Source organism: Lepisma saccharinum, chromosome 5 (assembly GCF_977018435.1).
Source record: "Lepisma saccharinum chromosome 5, izLepSacc3.1, whole genome shotgun sequence".
NCBI classification, from domain to species: Eukaryota; Metazoa; Arthropoda; class Insecta; order Zygentoma; family Lepismatidae; genus Lepisma; species Lepisma saccharinum.
In genome coordinates this window covers 65,284,414-65,304,910 of record NC_139233.1, presented here as the reverse complement: position 1 = coordinate 65,304,910, position 20,497 = coordinate 65,284,414, and the positions used below count along the sequence as shown (strand labels likewise).

The 20,497-nt window shown below is 37.5% G+C and overlaps 1 protein-coding gene across 1 annotated transcript in view; it reads right to left on the bottom strand.

Annotated features, from left to right (window-relative positions):
* Positions 1-20,497, bottom strand: part of ath (ATP-dependent RNA helicase DHX33) — a 74,970-nt gene that overhangs the window by 41,872 nt on the left and 12,601 nt on the right. The window contains exons 4-8 of the mRNA XM_083122595.1: positions 17,631-17,796; positions 15,067-15,200; positions 14,026-14,210; positions 12,329-12,404; positions 6,515-6,708 (exon numbers count right to left, since the gene is read on the bottom strand). Of these exons, the coding sequence (XP_082978721.1) occupies positions 6,515-6,708; positions 12,329-12,404; positions 14,026-14,210; positions 15,067-15,200; positions 17,631-17,796 (755 nt within the window). The remainder of the gene's footprint in view (positions 1-6,514; positions 6,709-12,328; positions 12,405-14,025; positions 14,211-15,066; positions 15,201-17,630; positions 17,797-20,497) is intronic.

Sequence of the window (20,497 nt, the reverse complement as noted above, 5' to 3'; positions counted from 1 at the left end):
TAAAATGTGACTAATTATATACATGTTTGAGCATTATGGCATTATAAAAGCTATTTTCTCGATCCGTCTACAACGCTCCACTAACAGCTCTTGTTGTAGCATTTCTCTAATGTCTTTGCTTGCCGGATGCCGGCTAGGTTTGGCGTACAGGACCATGCCTGCCTGTAGGCAGAGAGAAGAAGGGAAAGCTTGTGTTGGATCTCTACAGAACGGGCGAAATGCTCTCGCCATACGCGGGCGTACGGAGCACCTGATTGGTTCTAGAGGCCATGTGACCTGTCCTGCCTTCCGATTCAAGGCGCTGTACTTCCGATGCAGACGACAGAAGTAGAATTCCTACCCGGTTTTTCGTGCTCATGCCTCTGCTGTGTGATGCTACAATACGCAATATTGACTGACGTATCTTTAATGGCCACTGCATTGTGTAATTTATCGCAAGAACAGTGAAGTGCATTAAAAACTAAAATAACAAAACAGTTTTTGTCAAACAAGTTGATAAAGTCCTCGTGGTAGAAGTTCAGCCTGTGGCTGCTCTACCACCTAACCCACAAAACTATTTATTTAAAAAAATATTTTTTCGTTATTATCTAATTGCCTAATATTGTGCCAGTGGAAATGTTTAGCATTCGTTTCAAAACTCTTAACATCGTGTGATCTCTTGACAAAATTTTTTTAAAATGTTTATCAGCATTCTCAAGATGCAATAAACAGTGGTCTGAAACTCTGAATTACTAATAGGCACTGTTACGTCAGTAGAGTGTACGATTGTTGGATCATCCACCCACTTTCATGTCAAGAGTGTTTTGCACAGCGTGCTAAGATGCCAGAGGTTTCCGGTTCGAATCCCGGTCTACGCATGTTTGTTCTTTGTGTGTGTGTCTCTTCATCAACTTCATCAATATCATCACTCATATTAATATTTGCGATTAGCCAAAAGTGGTAGAAAGCAGAAAAAATAAACCAAATCAATCAATAGTTGTATCATCCACAACAATGAAGTCTACTGTTGTTCTAGAGGCGCTTGTGATACAGGTAGTTTTTTTTAATTACTTGCGTCATGCCGAAAGTTTTCCTTGATTATAAAATACTGTTTTGCCACACATGAGTTACGTGTGGAGCAAAATACTGCGAATGGTGCTGTGTTTCTGACTTGAGCAATCTAATTAAAAATGGTATAAAACACCAGTGCTCCAAGCATTTGTTGCACACTGAGGCATCTTATTTTCTAGATAAAACAAGCATGAATCATGCTTTATCGGAACCCGGCTGACTTCATGTAATAAACACAATGAGATTGTGATTTTAAATAGACAATACATATGTCTGCTAATTCCATAAGTAAACTCTTAAGCAAAAAAAAAAAGGCCTACCCTTCCTTCGGACTTGGTGTTCCCATCCAAAATGCTCATGCTACGCCACTGGACAATAGCACTTATATTTCATGAAAATTTAAAAAGAAGATTTATTACAAAATCTAAATACCCTTGTGATTTCTTTAATCGATCACGAGAGAGAAGATGTGTTGTTTGGTCTCTTTCGTGATCTGTAGAAAATTCAGCATTCGACGACCTGACAAAGTCACTCACAAAGCTATACCGATAAACTGCTATGATTTGTAGAGGATAATAATATTGCCAGAATTTTGTGTAATTGCCGTGTTTTAATAATGTATATTATCTTTCTTCAATGTAAATATGTCCCATCAGAAATCCAAGTTTAATGTCAGATAAACAATTCATCATACACTTAAGTTAATTACCATTTTTAATGTACTTACTCACTTTAGTCATTGTGATGAGGATCCTCGAAACCAGCACCTTTACAAAAATTATCTCAAATCAGTGACATAATAGTACAAGTTACAGATTCTCGTATGCAATGATGCAATTTGCAATGATGCATGGGTTGTTCTGGACTCCATCACAGTGGAAAGATTGCAACAATACACGACGAAGAGGGAACAGCGCATGTACGTAAAAGGTAAAAAAAAAAGGTAAAGTGTTCCCCTGTGCATAGCACCATGCCATGAAGGCGTATATGGGGTGTGGTACGTAGCTACTACGTCACAATTCTTTGTGCGAAGTGAGTCCGAAAGCCCTTGATCCAAGCCATAAGAGTCTTTCCGCTTCCTCTACCCACCGTCGAACACAGCGCCACTTCAGTGTGCAGCTGTGTGCACTTTCCAATAGTGTTCATGCCGCCCATTTGAAGCGAGTTAGATAGAAAAGCTGACGTAAGGAAGTAAATGGAAGGTGATGTGGCCCGGGAACATTTGCTATTTTGAAGCAATGGCTTTCAATGAATAAATATAATAAAAATCAATTACATTGCACATTTATTTGGTGCATGTGCGAGTGCGCGAATAGGCAGCAGCCGCTACTGCCTCACATGTATTTCCGTTGTGGACGGATGATTGATATTTTGACCAGCAGCATGCGGCAGCAGATAACATGTCATTTCTTGAAAACTGCACACGATATCTCAGTTCTGTCTTTTTTTATCTTCAGTATACATACGAAGGTATGACGTACTTGAATTACAAAACAATATATCCATTATTACTATTATTAACAAATGAAATATGAAAAGGACCTTTGTTTTTCTTCGTTACCCCTGCAATATTATGGGTTAGATTTTAAAAATGGTCATAACTCATCAACCACTGTTTTTTATTTTTTTTAAATATACTTGTAAGAATGAGTAAAAAGCAACATTTTAAGCAATGTTCGACAATTAAGGGTCCTGGGGGAAACCAGGGGCAAAGGCTCAAGTTTCGAAATGTTCCGTAAGTTTCCGAACGCCGTAATTTCCATTTATTTTCAAAGTTGCGGCATGAAAATCCATATCTTCATACTGTGGTCTTTTGTCATGCTTCCCTCCAAATTTGGTCCATTCAGCATTTATAGGGCCGACACTAGAAGCGAAATTCCGGACATTGTTCCGACGCTCGCAAAACTGGCACTTTATATGTTGTTGTTATTATTTTACTCAAAAAGTATCTTTGCATATTGTAGGAATGTATCACTGCTACATACATTTTTTTCATTCACTTTGGTCTATTGAGGGGGGCATAGGGACTGTATGTCAATGTTTTGAAAAAAAAAAATCAATTTTGTTCTTCTTTTTCTTCCATTAACACTTATTATTGAGAGGCATAATGTGTAAATTTATCTCTGCAAAAAGCCCTGTCTTTATGAAAGAAAACAAAACCGATTTCATCTCTCTAGGGCAATTAGTTCTAGAGTTACGATTTTGTTTTGTACTTCACGAGAAAAACAAGGATCCGTCGGCTAAAGGTTAATTACTGATAATGGTTAGAACATTTCTGAAGTCCACGAATCTCCCATGGTCTACAAAAATGCTATATGACACTTTGGCATAGTCTAATTTTAATTTTGCATCATGCGTGTCAAAAGTGAACTTTAAAACAAAATGACAGCAATTTATTCTGATTTTGTATATTTTAAAGCAAAACTCTCATAGAGTGTATTATTGTTATAATGTTCAGTACCCATGTTGGAATAAGTAGGAATTGGTAAAAAGTATTGGTATCAGTGTGTTTGAATCAGATGAGCCCTACTTTGAACTAATTTCCATACTCTTCTTTCTTATTTTAAAGTTTTATAGAAGACGACATTTTATATTTTAACATATTGTGATGTGTGTATTACTCACTGCTAAATAAAGAGAAATCGTTAAAAAGATCAAAGATCAATTACTTACGTGTGTGAGTACGAAATGTCGATCAAAACAACGTTTCAGAGGTCAAGACTGCCTCCTTCTTGAGGTTGATGCATATTCTTATAGACACCTGATATGGTGTCATGTTAAGAAAGTGTAGAGGTACACTTTCTTTTTAACGATTTATTATTTTTATTTTTTAAGACTGTAGTGTTGCGTTTTTCTTCATGCAAGAAAAAATCAAGAACTAGGGCTTTCTTTTTTTGCACACACCACTTTGCTCCTTTCTCATTAAAATATGAGCAACTGCACCAGTGTAAAACCTAATGGTATTTACACTAAACAAACAGGATTTTTTACAATATATTTAGAATGTAGCAAATGGCATTGTGATTTTATTATATAATCATATGTATATACACACATAAATATTTTACTTGTATTTTTGTTATTATGGTTGATTTTCTATCACTCTTGGCTAGTTGCAGTGATGAAGATGAGTGACTAGATAAAATTGGTGAAGGGACATTCACACAGAACACCCATGCCCAGTCCAGAATTTGAAATTTGGTCAACTGACTTCATGGACCTTTTCTTCCTGCTTCAGGCATACTCAATTGATTGATTTAGTTTCTTCGCTTTCTTGCCACTTCAGGCACACTTGAGTACTGATGAAGAGAGATATTCTCTTGGGATGTTCTTTGTTCTCTCTCTCCTTCATCTTCATTCCATCAGATCCTATTACCACCTCTTTTTCAATATGTCATCTGCCAAAATTCCGAGTTACTTTTCTTGCCACTTTTGGCTTAATTTTTTCCCCCCTCCTTTGCAAACAAAACCACATGACTTCTGAAAAATAGTTCATTTCATATTTAACAATGAACCTGTAACACACTTGGCTGTAATCATACATATAAGAATCAGTTCAACATCAACACCATAACTGGTTCAAATAATTATCAGTAGAGCTGAACTGATACCCTTGATACTGACACTAACAGATTTCAGTTCATCAAATTGTAACAACTGAATGTTCTTCAAAATATCGATTAATATTAGTAGGTGAGTATTCCAATTAAATTACAGTGGAACTCCAATTTTACATTCGCTGGTTTTACATTTTCCTGCTTTATACATTCAATCTTGATGGTCCCAACATAGCAAAATGTTATGAAATTTTTCTCCACTTTACATTTTCCTGCATTTTGTTTTTTGAACTTGATCCCCCTGAACAATGTAAAATCGATGTTCTACTTTATAAGCAATTTACCAGTTTTACTTCAAATATATAAAAAAATTATTTAGTGATGAAAACAAATTACAAAACTGGAACAAAGTGCAAAATACTCTCAAAATGATAAAGTTTTAGCAATGCTCTGTGTGTCCTCCATCAGCCTCACAGTCAACATCAAGTCGATAGCTAAATTCATCCCATACTTTTTGCAAGGTAACTACTTCTACTGTAGACCCTGCTGTTGATATCCTGTGTTTGAGTTCGTCTAGGTCACGAGCTAACGGTGGAACAAAACACGTTCCTTCACGTATCCCCACAAGAAGAATTGCATGGGGTCATGTCTGGAGATCTTGGAGGTCAAGAGTGTAGGGCATTGTCTCGGGGTCCTGTGCACCCTATCCAGCGTTGAGACAGTGTGTCATTGAGTAATTGTCATATGTTGTTGTGCCAGTATGGTGAAGCTCTGTTCTGTTGAAATAAGAAATCATTAGTGTCTTCATAAAGTTGTGGAAAAAGCCAGATCTGGAGCATTTCAAGATAGCTCACTCCCGTCACTGTGCTTTTCCTCAAATAAAGAATGGGTCATAAATCTTGGTGCAAGAAATTGCACAAAAAAGTTTACTTTTGGTGAATCTTGCTCATGCTCTACGATTGCGTGAGGATTCTGGAGCCCCCATATCCACACGTTATGACGGTTAACTTTACTGCTTACATGAAATGTAGCTTCATCACTAAAAATCAGCCACGGTAAAAATCTGTCTTCTTCCATGTCCACTAAGAGAGCATTGCTAAACTCTACATGTTTCCTTTTATCACCAACACGAAGAGCTTGCACTAGTTGTAATCGGTATGGTTTATAGACCAAACGTTGCCTTAACACATGACAGACAGTCGTATGAGGAATTGCAAGTTCCCTGCTGGCATGGCAAGTAGACTTTCGTGGGCTTCACTGAAACGCTTGCTGAATTCTTTGCACACTTTCATCAGAAGTGCGAGGTCGACCTGGACTCTTGCCCTTGCACAAACATCCTGTTTCTTCAAACTGTTGATACCAATGACGAATGTTCTTCGGCAAAGGTGGATCAATCCCAAAACACTGACGAAAAGCACGCTGGACTGTAATCACTGACTCAGTCTTGCTAACCTGCAGAATGCAAAAAGCCTTTTGTTGAGCAGTTGCCATCTTGAAACAGATTGAGGTTATGGACAGGTTCAACACACGGAGTGGCATCGAGCGGCGATACCCTAAAATTGTAGGCCACGCCTATTCGTGTAACACAACTTTCATTCACATCGTTCCATAATTATAACGTTTTTACAATCGGGTTCCTCTTTTTGAAATACGGTGTATAGTTCTTCACCTAAAATTGGTACAAAATCAAAATCAATGGACACTCCCTTACAATTCATTAACCAACATGCTATCAGGACCACCATCCATGATCTACAAAGTAACAAATGTCTGATGCCAAGGTTCTTTCATTTCATTCTAGATACAGGTTTTGGCTAGAAGGAACATATTAAGTGTTTCTATACATTTTTCATCAACAATTATTGAATGAGAATATGCATTGCTTCCTCCTTTGAAATAAAACTTACCTAGCTTTCACCATTCCACTGTCCACAATGTATCTCACACCACTTATTGTGACAGATGTCTCGGCAATGTTGGTGCTAAGAATGATCTTTCTAAACCCTGGAGGTGTTGGTCTGAAAACCACCATTTGCACATGTGAAGGTAGGGAAGCATACAAGATGCATACTTTTATTTGAGGATATTTCCCTTGCAGATCCTAAGAAAGGAAAGAAAAATTCATTGTAATTGCATGAAAAGTGAAACCAAACTATCAAATACTCAGATACATTTAAATCAGTCATACGAGGAGCGCTCAAAAAGTAATGCACCACATTTTTTTTCTCAGCTAATATTTAATTGACGTTAATGATAATGCTACAGAATATTGTTGTATGTATCCTCTATACATGTTATTTTTCAACATAATCTCCCTTCACTGCTACGGCCTTACGCCACCTTGGAACAAGGGCTTGTATGCCATTCCTGTACCAGCGTGTGGGCTGTTTCTTCAACCATGTTTTCGCAGCACGAACCACTCTTTCATTGTCCTCAAATTTCACACCGTGCAGTGCATCCTTCATTGGCCCGAAGAGATAGAAGTCGGAAGGAGCGAGATCAGGGCATTAAGGAGGATGGGAGAGTACAGAGAACCCCAATCTGGCGATTGCTCGGTGGTTTTCAGGCTCGTGAGTGGTTTTGCATGCAAAGGCAACACATCCTTCACATTTCTGTCTGGTCTCACTCTCCTGTAGCATTTCTTCAGTTGCTCCAACGTGTTGATGTACCTGTCAGAATTTACTGTTTCACCTTGGGCCAAAACATCAACAAGAACGACCCCAAACATGTCCCAGAACACTGTGATCATCACTTTACCGGCAGAGGCTGTTGTTTTGAACTTCTTCTTTCTTGGTGATTGTGTGTGGTGCCACTCCATCGATTGTTTCTTTGTCTCTGGTTCGTAATGGTGTACCCACAACCCGTTTGTGAATATTCACCACACTTTCGTTCTTGGCACCAAGAATTCAATTACTGCTCTCTGTTTGTAACGAGTGTCACACACCGCTACACTGCTACCGCCTATCGGTCGAATGTGAAACTCTGCACACAAACTAAGGAAGCATAACAGTCGGACTGAGGAACAGGACACTTCGATATCTTGAAGCAGTAAGGAGAAAAAAAAATGTGAGGCATTACTTTTTGAGCGCTTATCATATTATATACAAGAATTACTATGTAATGTTTGTATTGAAATATGTGATACATGTTTTTTTTTCTTTTGGTGCTGCTATGATGCCAGTAGGAGCATTATGTCTGTAAAATAAAAATGTTGCATCGAAAAACATTTTAAATGAACTGTAATTAGGAATTGCATCTAAAAATATCTGTTTGGCAGTTACATGGGGATAGGTAATAAGCTTATCAGAGTAAATTTAATTAGAAATTCAAAGTGTTCTCAGGTTACTAACCAGGTTAAATCAAATCTCTCAAGCACATACACTGCTCCCTTCATCAGAAAAAGTGGATTTCGAGACGAGTATAAGGTTAAATATGCGAGTATGATGGAGTAGAAGTTAGACTCTGTCTTGTTATTAGTTTGCTCTGGATCCTGGTGTTTTATTCAGGGTGGCTACAGACAAGCAGAAATGAAATTCCCTGACTATTCCAGGTTTTCCAGGACAAAATTTAGATTTTTCCCAGACAATTATAAACTAAATTCATGTTTTTGCAAATGGAAATAAGAATGCCATACAGATCCAGGTATATTAAGTACCTATATTAACTTCCACAAAATTGACTTCATTTCTCTAGGATTTGCATTCAAACTGCAAAAGAGTGAATTTCGAAAATTATTACTATTCACAAGCTAGAGAGGAATTATGGGATTTTTTCATATGCAGCCAGTTTTTCAATAATATATTTGATTATTTTTAAAGTTACGACTAAATTAGATTAGAGTGAAGTGATTAATGCAAAAAGGAATTTTGTAATTTTCAATCTCTTTAGCCTTTCTCGCGGCGATAGTGGTCGGAGCGCAACACGCATATGCAGGCAGGAAGAAGTGTCACGTGGCTGTAATCTGGTCCAGTAAAACACAGCCGTTTTAGGACAGTTCTAGGTTAAAGATGGCAGCTCTCATACAGTCTCCCACCGACTGTGAGATATGTGTGGTAATCAGATGTTTGCACGCTCAGAATCTGGCATAGAGCCACCAGTAATAGTGTGAGATGTACAGACCAGACATCATGAGCGATAGGATGATCAGACGATGGCAGCCAATCCAATGTGCATGACTCCATACAGCTGAGTACATGCAGGCTCTTTTTCATCATGTCAAGTGAGAGATCTTGGACCACTCCCTGTACAGCCCTGGCCTTCCATGTACCCACTTTCATCTCCTTGTTCAACTGAAGAGATTTCTGGCAGGACAATGTATTTACAGCAGCACTGCAGTACAGATAGTCCCAGTCTTTGTTCTCAGACACATATACCATGGGCACACAAAATTTAGTGTCATCCCAGAACAACAATGGTGATTATGCTGAAAATTAGATTAGGAGTCACTGTAACTAATGCTTTAAATTACTACTGATATTCTTGTTTTATTTATGCCTAATCAATAGGGATCTTGATCTTTTGTTATTTTTCTTCCAAATTGGTGTTATTCCTTTTTTATTTATTAATTTTTACTATTCAGTGTTATTTTTCCCAAAATTCACATTTTCATTTTAGTGCATTTTGTGGCAAATATACCTATAATTATACCTTCATGGTGTTTTTAAATTAGTTTTAATTGTAGGTCACGTGGTGTACGTATTTTCGTGACAGTTTGATATGTTGGAACCGATTTTTGAGGAAGTTACTTTCCATTATTTCTCGCTCGACAAATGCCGATGGTACGACTTCCCTGTGGTGGTAGGTGAGCACTTGATCTCCACCAAAATCGCACCACTTAGCTCGGTGATTCAAAACCATTTTCACGCGACAAATACTGATGATGCGGCTTCTGTGTGAACCCCGCCACTTTGCTCTGTGGTGCAAATTGTTCTGATCGAAGTTGAGAAAATCCTGGGAAATATTTGATTGAATGTAGCTGTCGGAATTATTCCAAGTACAACATGCATTATAGTTTTCTCTTGGATAAAATGTGGGAAAACTTGTGTGTTCTAGATACACAAAAATGGTACATTTTCTTTCTTCAAGTCTAAAAAAGACAAGAAAGTTGGATTTCGAGGTATTTTTCTTTCTTTAAGCATTTTTTTAAAATTCGCGAAAAATGCCAACAATTCACATTCTATGCCAAATTCTGTTATTTCACTATTTTGAACTAATATTATTATTATAATTTCATTTTATAACATTGGACATTCCACGAGTTTAAACAGACAGGACTGAAGGGGGTGGGAGGGGGGGTGAATTGCAGTACGAGTGTTGCAGAGATCTTAAGGTTAGGAGCATCATGAACTTGTCAAATTTATATGACATTTACCAATGCAGATTTCTGTTTTACTTTTTCGTGACATTATTCATGACATTCGGCAAATTACAAGTTTGCATAGTGCCCTTTTTGTTTCCATATTCCTTCAGAATGTCCGATAAAATGCCATTGTACGACATCCAATAACTATCGGACAGTGCCACAGTGGTAATGCCCCTCCCCCCACCATCCATCTGCTGATTGTTCTGTCCCCCTTACTACTTCCATACAGACAACAAAAATCATAATTGAATGCATTTTCCACATAATATTTAGAGGCTTATCAAATTTGTCTGCCCCTCTGGAAATTTCTCTCTCTCTCTCTCTCTCCCCTCCCCACATCACTGGTTTCTGTTCTGGCGCTGTGGTTGAGTTGTGCATAAAAGGGGCCTAAAAGTTAAGGCTGAGATTTAGCAACAAGATTTCTGTTCCCATGCAGCGCTACATAATGACATCTTTCAAAGCAAACACCTAAAACATTCATTCCATCGCATAGTTTTCTTTTTTTTTTTTTTTAAAAAAAAGGGCAAAATTCCCTGACATTTCCCTGACTTTTTTTGACCTCTCAAATTCCCTGACTTTTCCAGGTTTTCCAGGTCTGTCGCCACCCTGTTTATTATGGCTGTGGGTGCATGGCGAAAGCTGTGCTTTTTACTGATATTACGTGACATTCTTTGAATGTCTGAGAGAGCAACGGCCGGTGATGAGGTTATGAATTCTGGCTTGCTATAATTCTCTATTTAGAGGAGATTGATACGATTAACCGGCCTGGAAATAAATTTCCTGAATTGAAATTTATATATAAAGTATCCATGTCGATATATCCTTATAATTCGAAGATTTTATTAAAAACACAGAGAAGGAAATAAAATAGAATAAAACCATACGTGCCCCGCATCTCCACTACGTATCATTCTGGCATGAACGTGGGATGAACCAAGAACCTTAGCCATTCTGGTGGGTGATGTAACTCGCTTCATCATTCATCCTCATTATTTGAGCACTCGCTACTCATGGTAAGCTTGATGGTACTAAGCAAGACGTACTATCTACACAGTTGGAAATGGCAAGACACAATCACTTGGATTTTATACCTTCAAGTCTAAATGATCAACATGGTTGGAACGGGATAATATCTGTCTATCACTGATGAAATTCCTTGCTGACAGCTCTCAGAATCAATTCGTGCTCAATCCCTCAATCTCCCCAGTTGCTTCTCATTCCAAGACTCAAGGCAAAAGACCCCACACCACCCGTTGCACTGTAACTTATTGCTCCTTCTGATCCTCTGGTCATTGCCCTGCCATTCCAGGTGATCAGCACCATAACTACAATAAACCAGGAAGATTTGTTAAGTACTGACGTGACATTCTTTGAACGTCTGAAAGAGCAACGACCGGTGATTGAAGTTATGAATTCTGACTTGCTATAATTCTCTATTCAGAGGAGATTGATAGATACGGAACTACCTGTCTTTCTTAATTTTTCATTCTTACTGCACCCCCCCCCCCTCCCACCTTGCACCACAGGGGTTGCAAAGGTGCTATTTACGCAACTGGAGATGACATTACCCATTGGACAACCAACATGAGTTGCTATAATAAGGAATAAGAAATTGATATATTTGAATTAGCACATTTTAAATTCTCAGAAAAAAATAAATACTTTTTTGGAAGTTCTCGCACCTCCCCTGTAAAACTTCGGCACCTCACACACCTCACAGTTTGAATATCACTGTTGTTCCAGGCTTGTATTTAAATATATAATGTGGTGTAACAAAACCTAGTATGCCTACATGATCATGTAATGAGGAGATGAGTGTTAAAATAAAGCACATTAAGAGCTTCATTAACAAATTACAACTGAAAAATATGTGGAAATATTATGAACCCTGACTGCCTTCAAAGTCCAGATTCCCACTGAAATCTATTATGCCTCCATAATCCAGATAGCCTGGAAAATCCAGATTCCTTCAAAACACGAATTCCTCCAAAATGATAGTAAATTTTCCGAATCCAGATTTTAAATTTTCCACAATCTGGATATTTTTCTCCATCCCTACTCTCAACGTGGCCATGGGACTAAAAACCTGTAAAGGTTTAAGAGCTGAGAACCTTCAACACCAGAATTGAGAGTTGAGCATGCATTTAACTCCCCCAACCACTGAGGTGGCTATTACGAGCTATATACACTTGTCACATTCTACATTTTAAACATTTTTTGGACCCTTTCCTCATACTCACTACATCATACAACCTATATTTCTACCACAAAATGTATAAAAATTTAATTGTATAAGATTATTCCTTAATGGTATTTGTAATAAAATTACCTCAACTGTTCAAGAATCGTCTTTACTTACTTTGGCTATGTCCTTAATACTCTTAGCCATTGAATCAATTTCTTCCTGGCCAGTCAGGAAAACAAGAATATCTTGACTGAAAAAAAAAACAAATACATATGGTTATTCGCATATTCTGAAATTAACATAGAATTGCAAAAACTACTGGAAACTTAATTAACACAGGGCCATAGAGAAAAATAATAAATTTAAAATTCAGGTAAATAAGTTAGAAAGAATTGCTATCTGTGCATGTGTGTGTGTGTCTATGTATCAAATGGGAAGGAAATAGCAGACGCTCGCCAGATGCTGGAAATAATTAAATTTTAGCAGCCTTGGACCGCATCTTCTGTTATAGATAAAAGATGACAAAAACGGAAGTGAGCATTCGACCTGTGAAGTTGCCTGGTACAGGGTGAAGATACAGTTAGCATGGGAAAAAAGAGAGATTCTACCTACACCAAACCTTGGTCAAGCATGGTTATCTTTCCAGCCTGGTCACAAAACAAATATCCTGAGCAGCTTTGTACAGTCTCACCAATAAATCTGAAACCCCTGTAGTTGTCACCCAATACCAACCCCACCTCAAGAAAATCAGATACGTCATGTTCCCAGCTCCTCATTCTCCACAATCCTTAATACCCCTTCACCAAACAGACTATATACCCCAGTTAACAAAATTAATAATCCAAGGTGCAAAACATGCCCCATCTCATCACTTCCAACACCCTCCATATTCACATTGCAACAGACAAATTTACCCTCCACAAAGGAACCTGCCACACCTCAAACCTTACTTAACTCTGGTGGTTTTTACCTGAGGGGAAACATCCACAGCCCTCAACCTCAGGACCAACCACCACTACTCCTGCACCCAAAAACTGAACTTCACTATTGCAGTCCATAGCAATAGTCACAATACCCCTATCAATGACTGCTTCCAGGTGGCGATTATCCACAAACATCTCAGTGTGGAAAAGATGAGAGAGAGGGCCTACATATCAGTCATGACTGCAAACCACACTCCCTGGCCTAATGAATCCATTCAGTAACTTTACCAACCAAGCCGCATCCTCATTCCTAACCCTCCCACTACACCCTACCTTACAATTTTTGACAAGCCTGATGAGATTCACATTTACAGTAGTAACTGTATCTCCACTGAGGACGTGACAACTTTGCAGGTCAAATGCTCACTTCCATTCCACAAAACCAAAGATGAGGCTGCAAAAAATCAAACGTTTCCAGTGTCTGGTGTGTTTTATACTTCCTTCTTATTTGAAGGGTCAGGGAGTTACAAAACAGGAAGTCTATGTTCATCAAACGCAATAAAAATGAAATTTTTATTGCAAAAGGTTACTGGACATGTAAATGAAATGGTAGAAAAGCATATGGTTTGAAGAATGGAAGTGCCAAATGTATGAAATGTTACATCCTTTCATCTTCCATAGAATGACACCACTACCTCACTTACAACAGAAAATTGACTTACCTGTTTTCCCCCTACCCTTTATTTGTTATTTAGCTCATCTGGCCCTCCTTACTTTCATTCACTCTGCATACATTTAGTATGTAATATATCCAAGTCAATTTTTTTAGCTAGCATAAATTAACAAAAATTTTGGGAAATTACATTTTCAAGGTATTCTCAAGTCATTAACTCTTAAAAAATTAAAACAATCAATTAGTAAAAAATGTACAAAAACCCAAGAGCTTACTTTGCAGGAGCCTCTCTGTGAATCTGAAATATAGTCACAAGGCAGCTGAACACATAGTCTTCCTGAGATTCTAGTGCATGATACACGTGGACTTGATGCTGCCTGCCTTCAAGGTAGAGCACAGGTACATCTCCAAAATAACTGCTAAAGTGGTCCACATCCATGGTGGCTGACATAATAATAATCTGAAACCAGATGAAAAATGCATGGTCAGCAATGAGTATGCTTTGTTATGGTCGGTGATGTGGGCAATGCATCCTTATTTTGTTCAAGTGCTGCTTACATGTTGGTATATATTTTTTAAAATTTGAATCAAAACAGTTTACTGATATAGATAAAGCTACTCATTTAATACTTATCAAAACTGAAACATTTATTCAACTACTTAGTGAGGGTTCCCACTTATTTCACAAAAATGGACTTCCTCTTATGCAGGTACTTTTAATAAGGTAGTGTTGTTTTCACCTTATCATGTTAATCAAACAAATGAAGCTGCATTTCATTACAAATCAAGCAGGTGAGGTACAAATGTGAACCATGACTATCACAGATTTCACTGAAAATATTACTTGATAGGGTGTATAAATATACATTAAAATTTCTAGCATTACATGTAATGACATTTCACACACATAATTTAAGGTTCTAGTCGCGAGATTGGATTAAAATATTCATAATGAAATGATTTCATAGAATTATAAAGTACTTTGTGGAGTCAGCTAACAAATGGGGGAAAAAAATAGCATAACAGCCAGATTGCATGAAAATCATTAACGGAAATGTGTTACATGTGTGACACTTTAAAAATGTATCAAAATTTGACTTCATTTGTCGATGCAGCATATATGCTACAGATGCTAATAATTTTTGTTGGTGAAATATGTAAATTACATGCATTAAGATACATTTAAACTTTAAAGCAATTAAAAACAACAATAATTTCCAGATTAATTCATTGTGTTATTTTACATGGAATAGGACTAATTTTAGTGGAATGCTCCTCCTAGATAATTATGCTTCTAACATCTTGTAATGTCACACCTTTAGTGGAACCAGAGCTCTTTTTTTCCTAATAGCTTGAGCCTCCTTCACAATGCCAAACAGAACATCTGTATTTATGGTTCTTTCATGGGCTTCATCCAAGATTATCACATTATAAGATGACAGAACACGATCTGTTGGGCAAAAAAAAATTATCACTTGCAGAAGTAAAAATTATACCAAGGTCTATTGACATATAAAATTTGAAATTTGAAAGCACCTGCAGATTACAGGTTTGTGTTCAAGAGTATGTCTATCTTCAGGTACATTTTACTTCTGATAGTAAACCTGATTATTTTTTATTCTTAGTGTTTTCAAACTCTATGCATATCTGAATTCTTAAGTGATTCACTATTTCTTTGCTCTTCTGTTCCAAGCATCCAAATTGAGTAACACAGTTTCAGTGGCTTTTCTTTCGTCATATATGTCATGTTAAATAGCAAGCACCATGATCTTGAGGTACTGGTGTACAATCAGTGCAAACAGAAGACTGATGCTAGCCACAACATTGAAGCACACTTATTGATCAAATTCAAAATGTATAGAGCGACCACAAACAAAAGAACCTCCGGCCAAAAGCCTTCATGCATCTTCCCCTCCACCATTCAACTTGGGCCATAAGGAAGCATGCTCCACTCTACCCCTCCCTGCCACACCCAAGTATGATGCACAGGCTCTTTTGTCTGTGGTCCCACTATAGCATGACACTTCCTCTTTTAAAATAGTTGTTTTCAATGCTATCAATATAATGATCAGTTATCACAATTTCACATTAAATTTTACTTCTGCAATTTGCCAGTTGGAACATTACTGCCGAAGAGCTACTGCAAGTGGAATGCACAATACACAAAACTGGAGATCATGAAAAAATTAAGAATCTATGAGAAATCACATTACTGTGAAGTAGAGGGAAAGGGGAAGGTGTATGGCATATTTTATGATCTTTTCACTTACTTGATATACCTCGCTTTTTTCTCTTTTGATTACCACTAGGGCTGAGCTGATACCAAAACATCAATTTCAGATTATACCAGTGCTATTGGGAAGTTTTTGGTTGAAATTTAATCAGATATTGACTGATACTTATGGCAAGTGTGAGTGTTGATTAGGATTTTGTACGTTTGGTGCGAATTACTCACAATTCTAGAATATAAAAAAGACGTTAAAAACTGTACGAAACAGCAAATATGTGTAGAGGGGGGAAGAATAATCTTAACAGGGATGAAGGAAATTTAGAAGAAGGGTGGATGAATTTCCTCAAAAAATGTGATAAAACCCGGAAGATTGAACCCAATATCGGTTTCCACGTCACTCCGGAAGTTATCCAAGCTGCTCGAGAACGAGAATTTACGTTGGATTTGTGACGCGATAATGAGGGGGAAATAAGAAAATAAAGGGGAGGAAAGCGTTCGTGGAAGAGTGACCTTAATGTAGATTAGGAAACACAGTGTAGCAGGAAAGCCGAAACCTGCAAGTTGTTCACAGTGATACATACAGTTTTTTAGTCTTTTAACGTTTTTAACATGGGAATAGGGTAATTGTGCAAGTTTTTAGAGAACGACAAGTTTTTTAAATACGTCTAGAGGGGGGATATAATATCTTAAATGTATCCACACCAACCCTTGTCCACAATTCTTTTACTACATTTCGACGTGGTACCATGTTAAGTACTTAGTTTTTTATACGAACCTGAAGAAGGGGATAGCTAGTCCCCGAAACGTAGTTCTAAAGAAAGGAAAAAAGAAACAACATATTCACGTACGTACGTAACTCACATACATAAGAGTGTTGATTGAGTCATTGATTTATTTTACTTCCAATTTTTGCCACTTTTGGCTAATCGCAAACATGGGAATGAGTGATGATATGATGAAATTGGTGAAGACACACACAGAACACCCATGACGGGATGGGATTCGAACTTGGGACACTTGGCATTGTAGGGCGATGTGTTAATCGCTCCGGCTTGGAGGCCGACAGTGTGTTAGTGTCTTCACGAGTCCACAAAAATGTCATGCAACACTTTCAAGGAGTATAAAGATACCGGAGATTATGCAAAATCAATAATTTTCATTATTTTTACAACATTGTGGTAAGAAGTGATTAAATGATTCTCTCAGGTGCAACTTTGAATATTGTGTATTTGCTATTTTGTCACTTAGCATTGTTTCCCTGTAACTTTTGGCTAATCACAATGATGAGAATGAGTGATGATATGATGCAATTGATGGGATTTGAACCCAGGAACTTATACTTTGTCCCAGATATCCCTGGAGCAAGTTAACTAAAACAAGTCTCTGCACAAGTAGCGAGACGGCTCCATCAATGAACATGTGAGAGGGAACGGGATCATGTGGAGGAGGAAGAAAGCAACTGCAGTTACCAGCCTTTGCAGCAGCATGTCAAGATATGTGGTAAGAAACCTGGGATGCTGGGTTATCAGTTCAGCTCCAATTACCACACCACTGAGCAGAACAGTCCGTACACTGACCTCATTCATCAAAGAATCTCCATACATGCTAACGAAGGTTAATTCTGTAGAAAGCAACAACTTGTTCACTTACCACCCATGGCTTCCCTTAGCAACATTCCATCCGTAAGGTACTTCACTTTCGTGGAACGTGAGGTGACATCTTCAAACCTGACGGTGTAGCCAACTAGTTCCCCAAGTTCCGTGTTCATTTCATCTGCCACCCTTTTGGAAACTGTAACTGCTGCTACTCTGCGGGGCTGTAAAGAAAATGAAAATATTATTGAAATTTCAAGGCTTCAACTCTTTTAACCGAGGGTGTGCGACATATTGAAATGCAGGTACTGAGATTGAGGCGGGGGTTCTGCTTGATCCCGGTTTTAGGAAATTACGTCTTGATTTTTGAGATCCCACTCAGAAAATTTCAAGTTGTCATGTATAAAAGTGCTTCATTCTCGAAATTTTCTACACTGCACAGTGATCCAGAACGCCAAAAAAGTCGGCAAAAATAGAAATTTTGACTTTTCGGTAAGGGGATAAAATATTACCGCTTCTGTAAACATTCATATTTTGGATGCGTGCAACTTACTTACTATCATATATAAGCATAAAATCAAAATTTGTTATTTACTTATGTACAGTGAGTATATGCTTGTCAAAGACAACGTTTCGGTGGCAACTGCTCCCTTCTTCAGGTCAAAAACTCGGCTTTACGGAAATCCACAAAGCTTCGTCATTTGGAAAGGATATAGGTTTTTATGTGGACAGGTTGAATGCTAGGATAACAAATGACTAAAATAGGACTATTCCCACATTTCAAAATCTCTTAAATTGTGAATTGTGATTGGATAGTAACACGGGTTTTAACAGTTTTTATATGAGTTTTAAGGGATTTTAAAATGTGGGAATAGTCCTGTTTTAGTCATTTGTTATCCTAGCATTCAACCTGTCCACGTAAAAACCTATATCCTTTCTAAATGATGAAGCTTTGTGGATTTCCGTAAAGCCAAGTTTTTGACCTGAAGAAGGGAGCAGTTGCCACAGAAACGTTGTCTTTGACAAGTATATACTCGCTGTAAATAAGTAAATAAGAAATTTTGATTTTATGATTATATATGATAGTGAGTAAGTCGCACGCATCCAAAATATAAATGTTTACAGAAGTGGTAATATTTTATCCCCTTACCGAAAAGTCAAAATTTCTATTTTTGCCGACTTTTTTGGCTTTCTACTTCTTTCACTGAAGCCTGCTCAGAGTTGCATTCATTTATCAATTCCTGCCGACAGTAATCTAAAACAAACAGCAATTCAAATATATTAAAAAAAAAAATAACTTTGTGACATTAATTCACTTCTCTTGCTTGAAAATATCAATAAATACACTGCTATTGGTATTACCTCAACTGCCAGTTGGTAGGGCATCTGACTGACATTTGGGAGACCAAGGAATTCCTGAGAATCTTTTGTGGAATGGATATGGGGGCTTATTCACTTGGCCTCTAGTAAAGTGGTATCTGGGGAGCTGAAACATAGTGGTATCTCCAACACTAATGGCCAAGATTGTAAATGCGTAGAAACCTACCCCCATTGCAATGTACAGGAGCTACATTTACTTTTTACTTTTGCAAAAATAAACAACTCTATTTCATATAAATTGAGGTGTTTCAGTGTTAGGGTTCCTTCATATTTGGACGGTTAGTGCTCTCATCCTGGGTGTGAGAGCCAGCATAGGCCTAGCATGGCGAGGACAATTGAGGAGCTACTTGAAAAGAAGTAGCAGGCTACTTGAAACAAAGGGGTTGTGTATCCAAACACATGCAGATTACACTCAAGGTGTCAAGTTGATTTTAAAAGATATGCACCACATAATCCAACTATATATTTAACACCAAATTGCCACTTAACAATTTATAACAAACTCCATGTATAAAAGACAAAACACAATAGGTAATTACCAACATACATATTGATAATCCCAAAGATCTTATAAAATGTACAGTTCATTTATGAAAAACTCAATATGCTGACCAAGGCAGAAATTTATGATATTGTAAAACATAAACTAAACGTAACGTTTCAACCTTCTAGCAAGGTCTTCTTCAGACTCTGTACCAAGTACAAAACAGGAAGATATATATATATATATATATATATACACACAAAAATCACTCCCCTCCAGACACAAGATAATTAGAAAGTTGTTTTCTCTGGAACATTCCAGCAGGTGGCCTTTCCTTGTCAACTGTACTTTCACCTGACAGGGGATTTAGTTAAAAGACTGAAGATAAACAAAGAATGGAAGAAGGTGTTAGAAAGAGTGGAAAGAACAAGAGCAAAAGAGGACAGAAGATGGAAGAGGAATGAAGAAAGATAGGAAAAAGAGCATGAGATAAAGAGACCTACCACTTTCCAGATGATAGGAAATGTTTAGCTAAATCGTCTGTCAGGTGAAAGTACAGTTCACAAGGGAAGGCCACCTGCTGGAATGTTCCAGAAAAAACACCTTTCTAATTATCTTATATCTGGAGAGGAGTGATTTTTGTGTGTATATATATATCTTTCTGTTTTGTACTTTGTTTAATTTGTACTTGGTACAGAGTCTGAAGAAGACCTTGCTAGAATGTTGAAACGTTACATTTAGTTTATGTTTTAAAATGAAATAAATTTCTGCCTTGGTCAGCATATTGAGTTTTTCATATCATGGGAACAAGACTTACCGGTGTTATAATTAGTTTATTTACATATGCAGTGTCACACACGACAAAAGAAGACTGTGACAATGGACTTGATGTACTGAGCACCCGTCACCCAAAAAAAAAGGCTGCTCTTGCAGGTCCTGGATCTTAAGAGGATGGTTGTACATGGAGTTTAGTTTCAGTGTTAAGTTTAGAAAAGCAGAATAGTATGTGTTTGTGTGTGTAATATGTTTTAGAATGTTAAAAATAGTAATTGCCAGTAGTA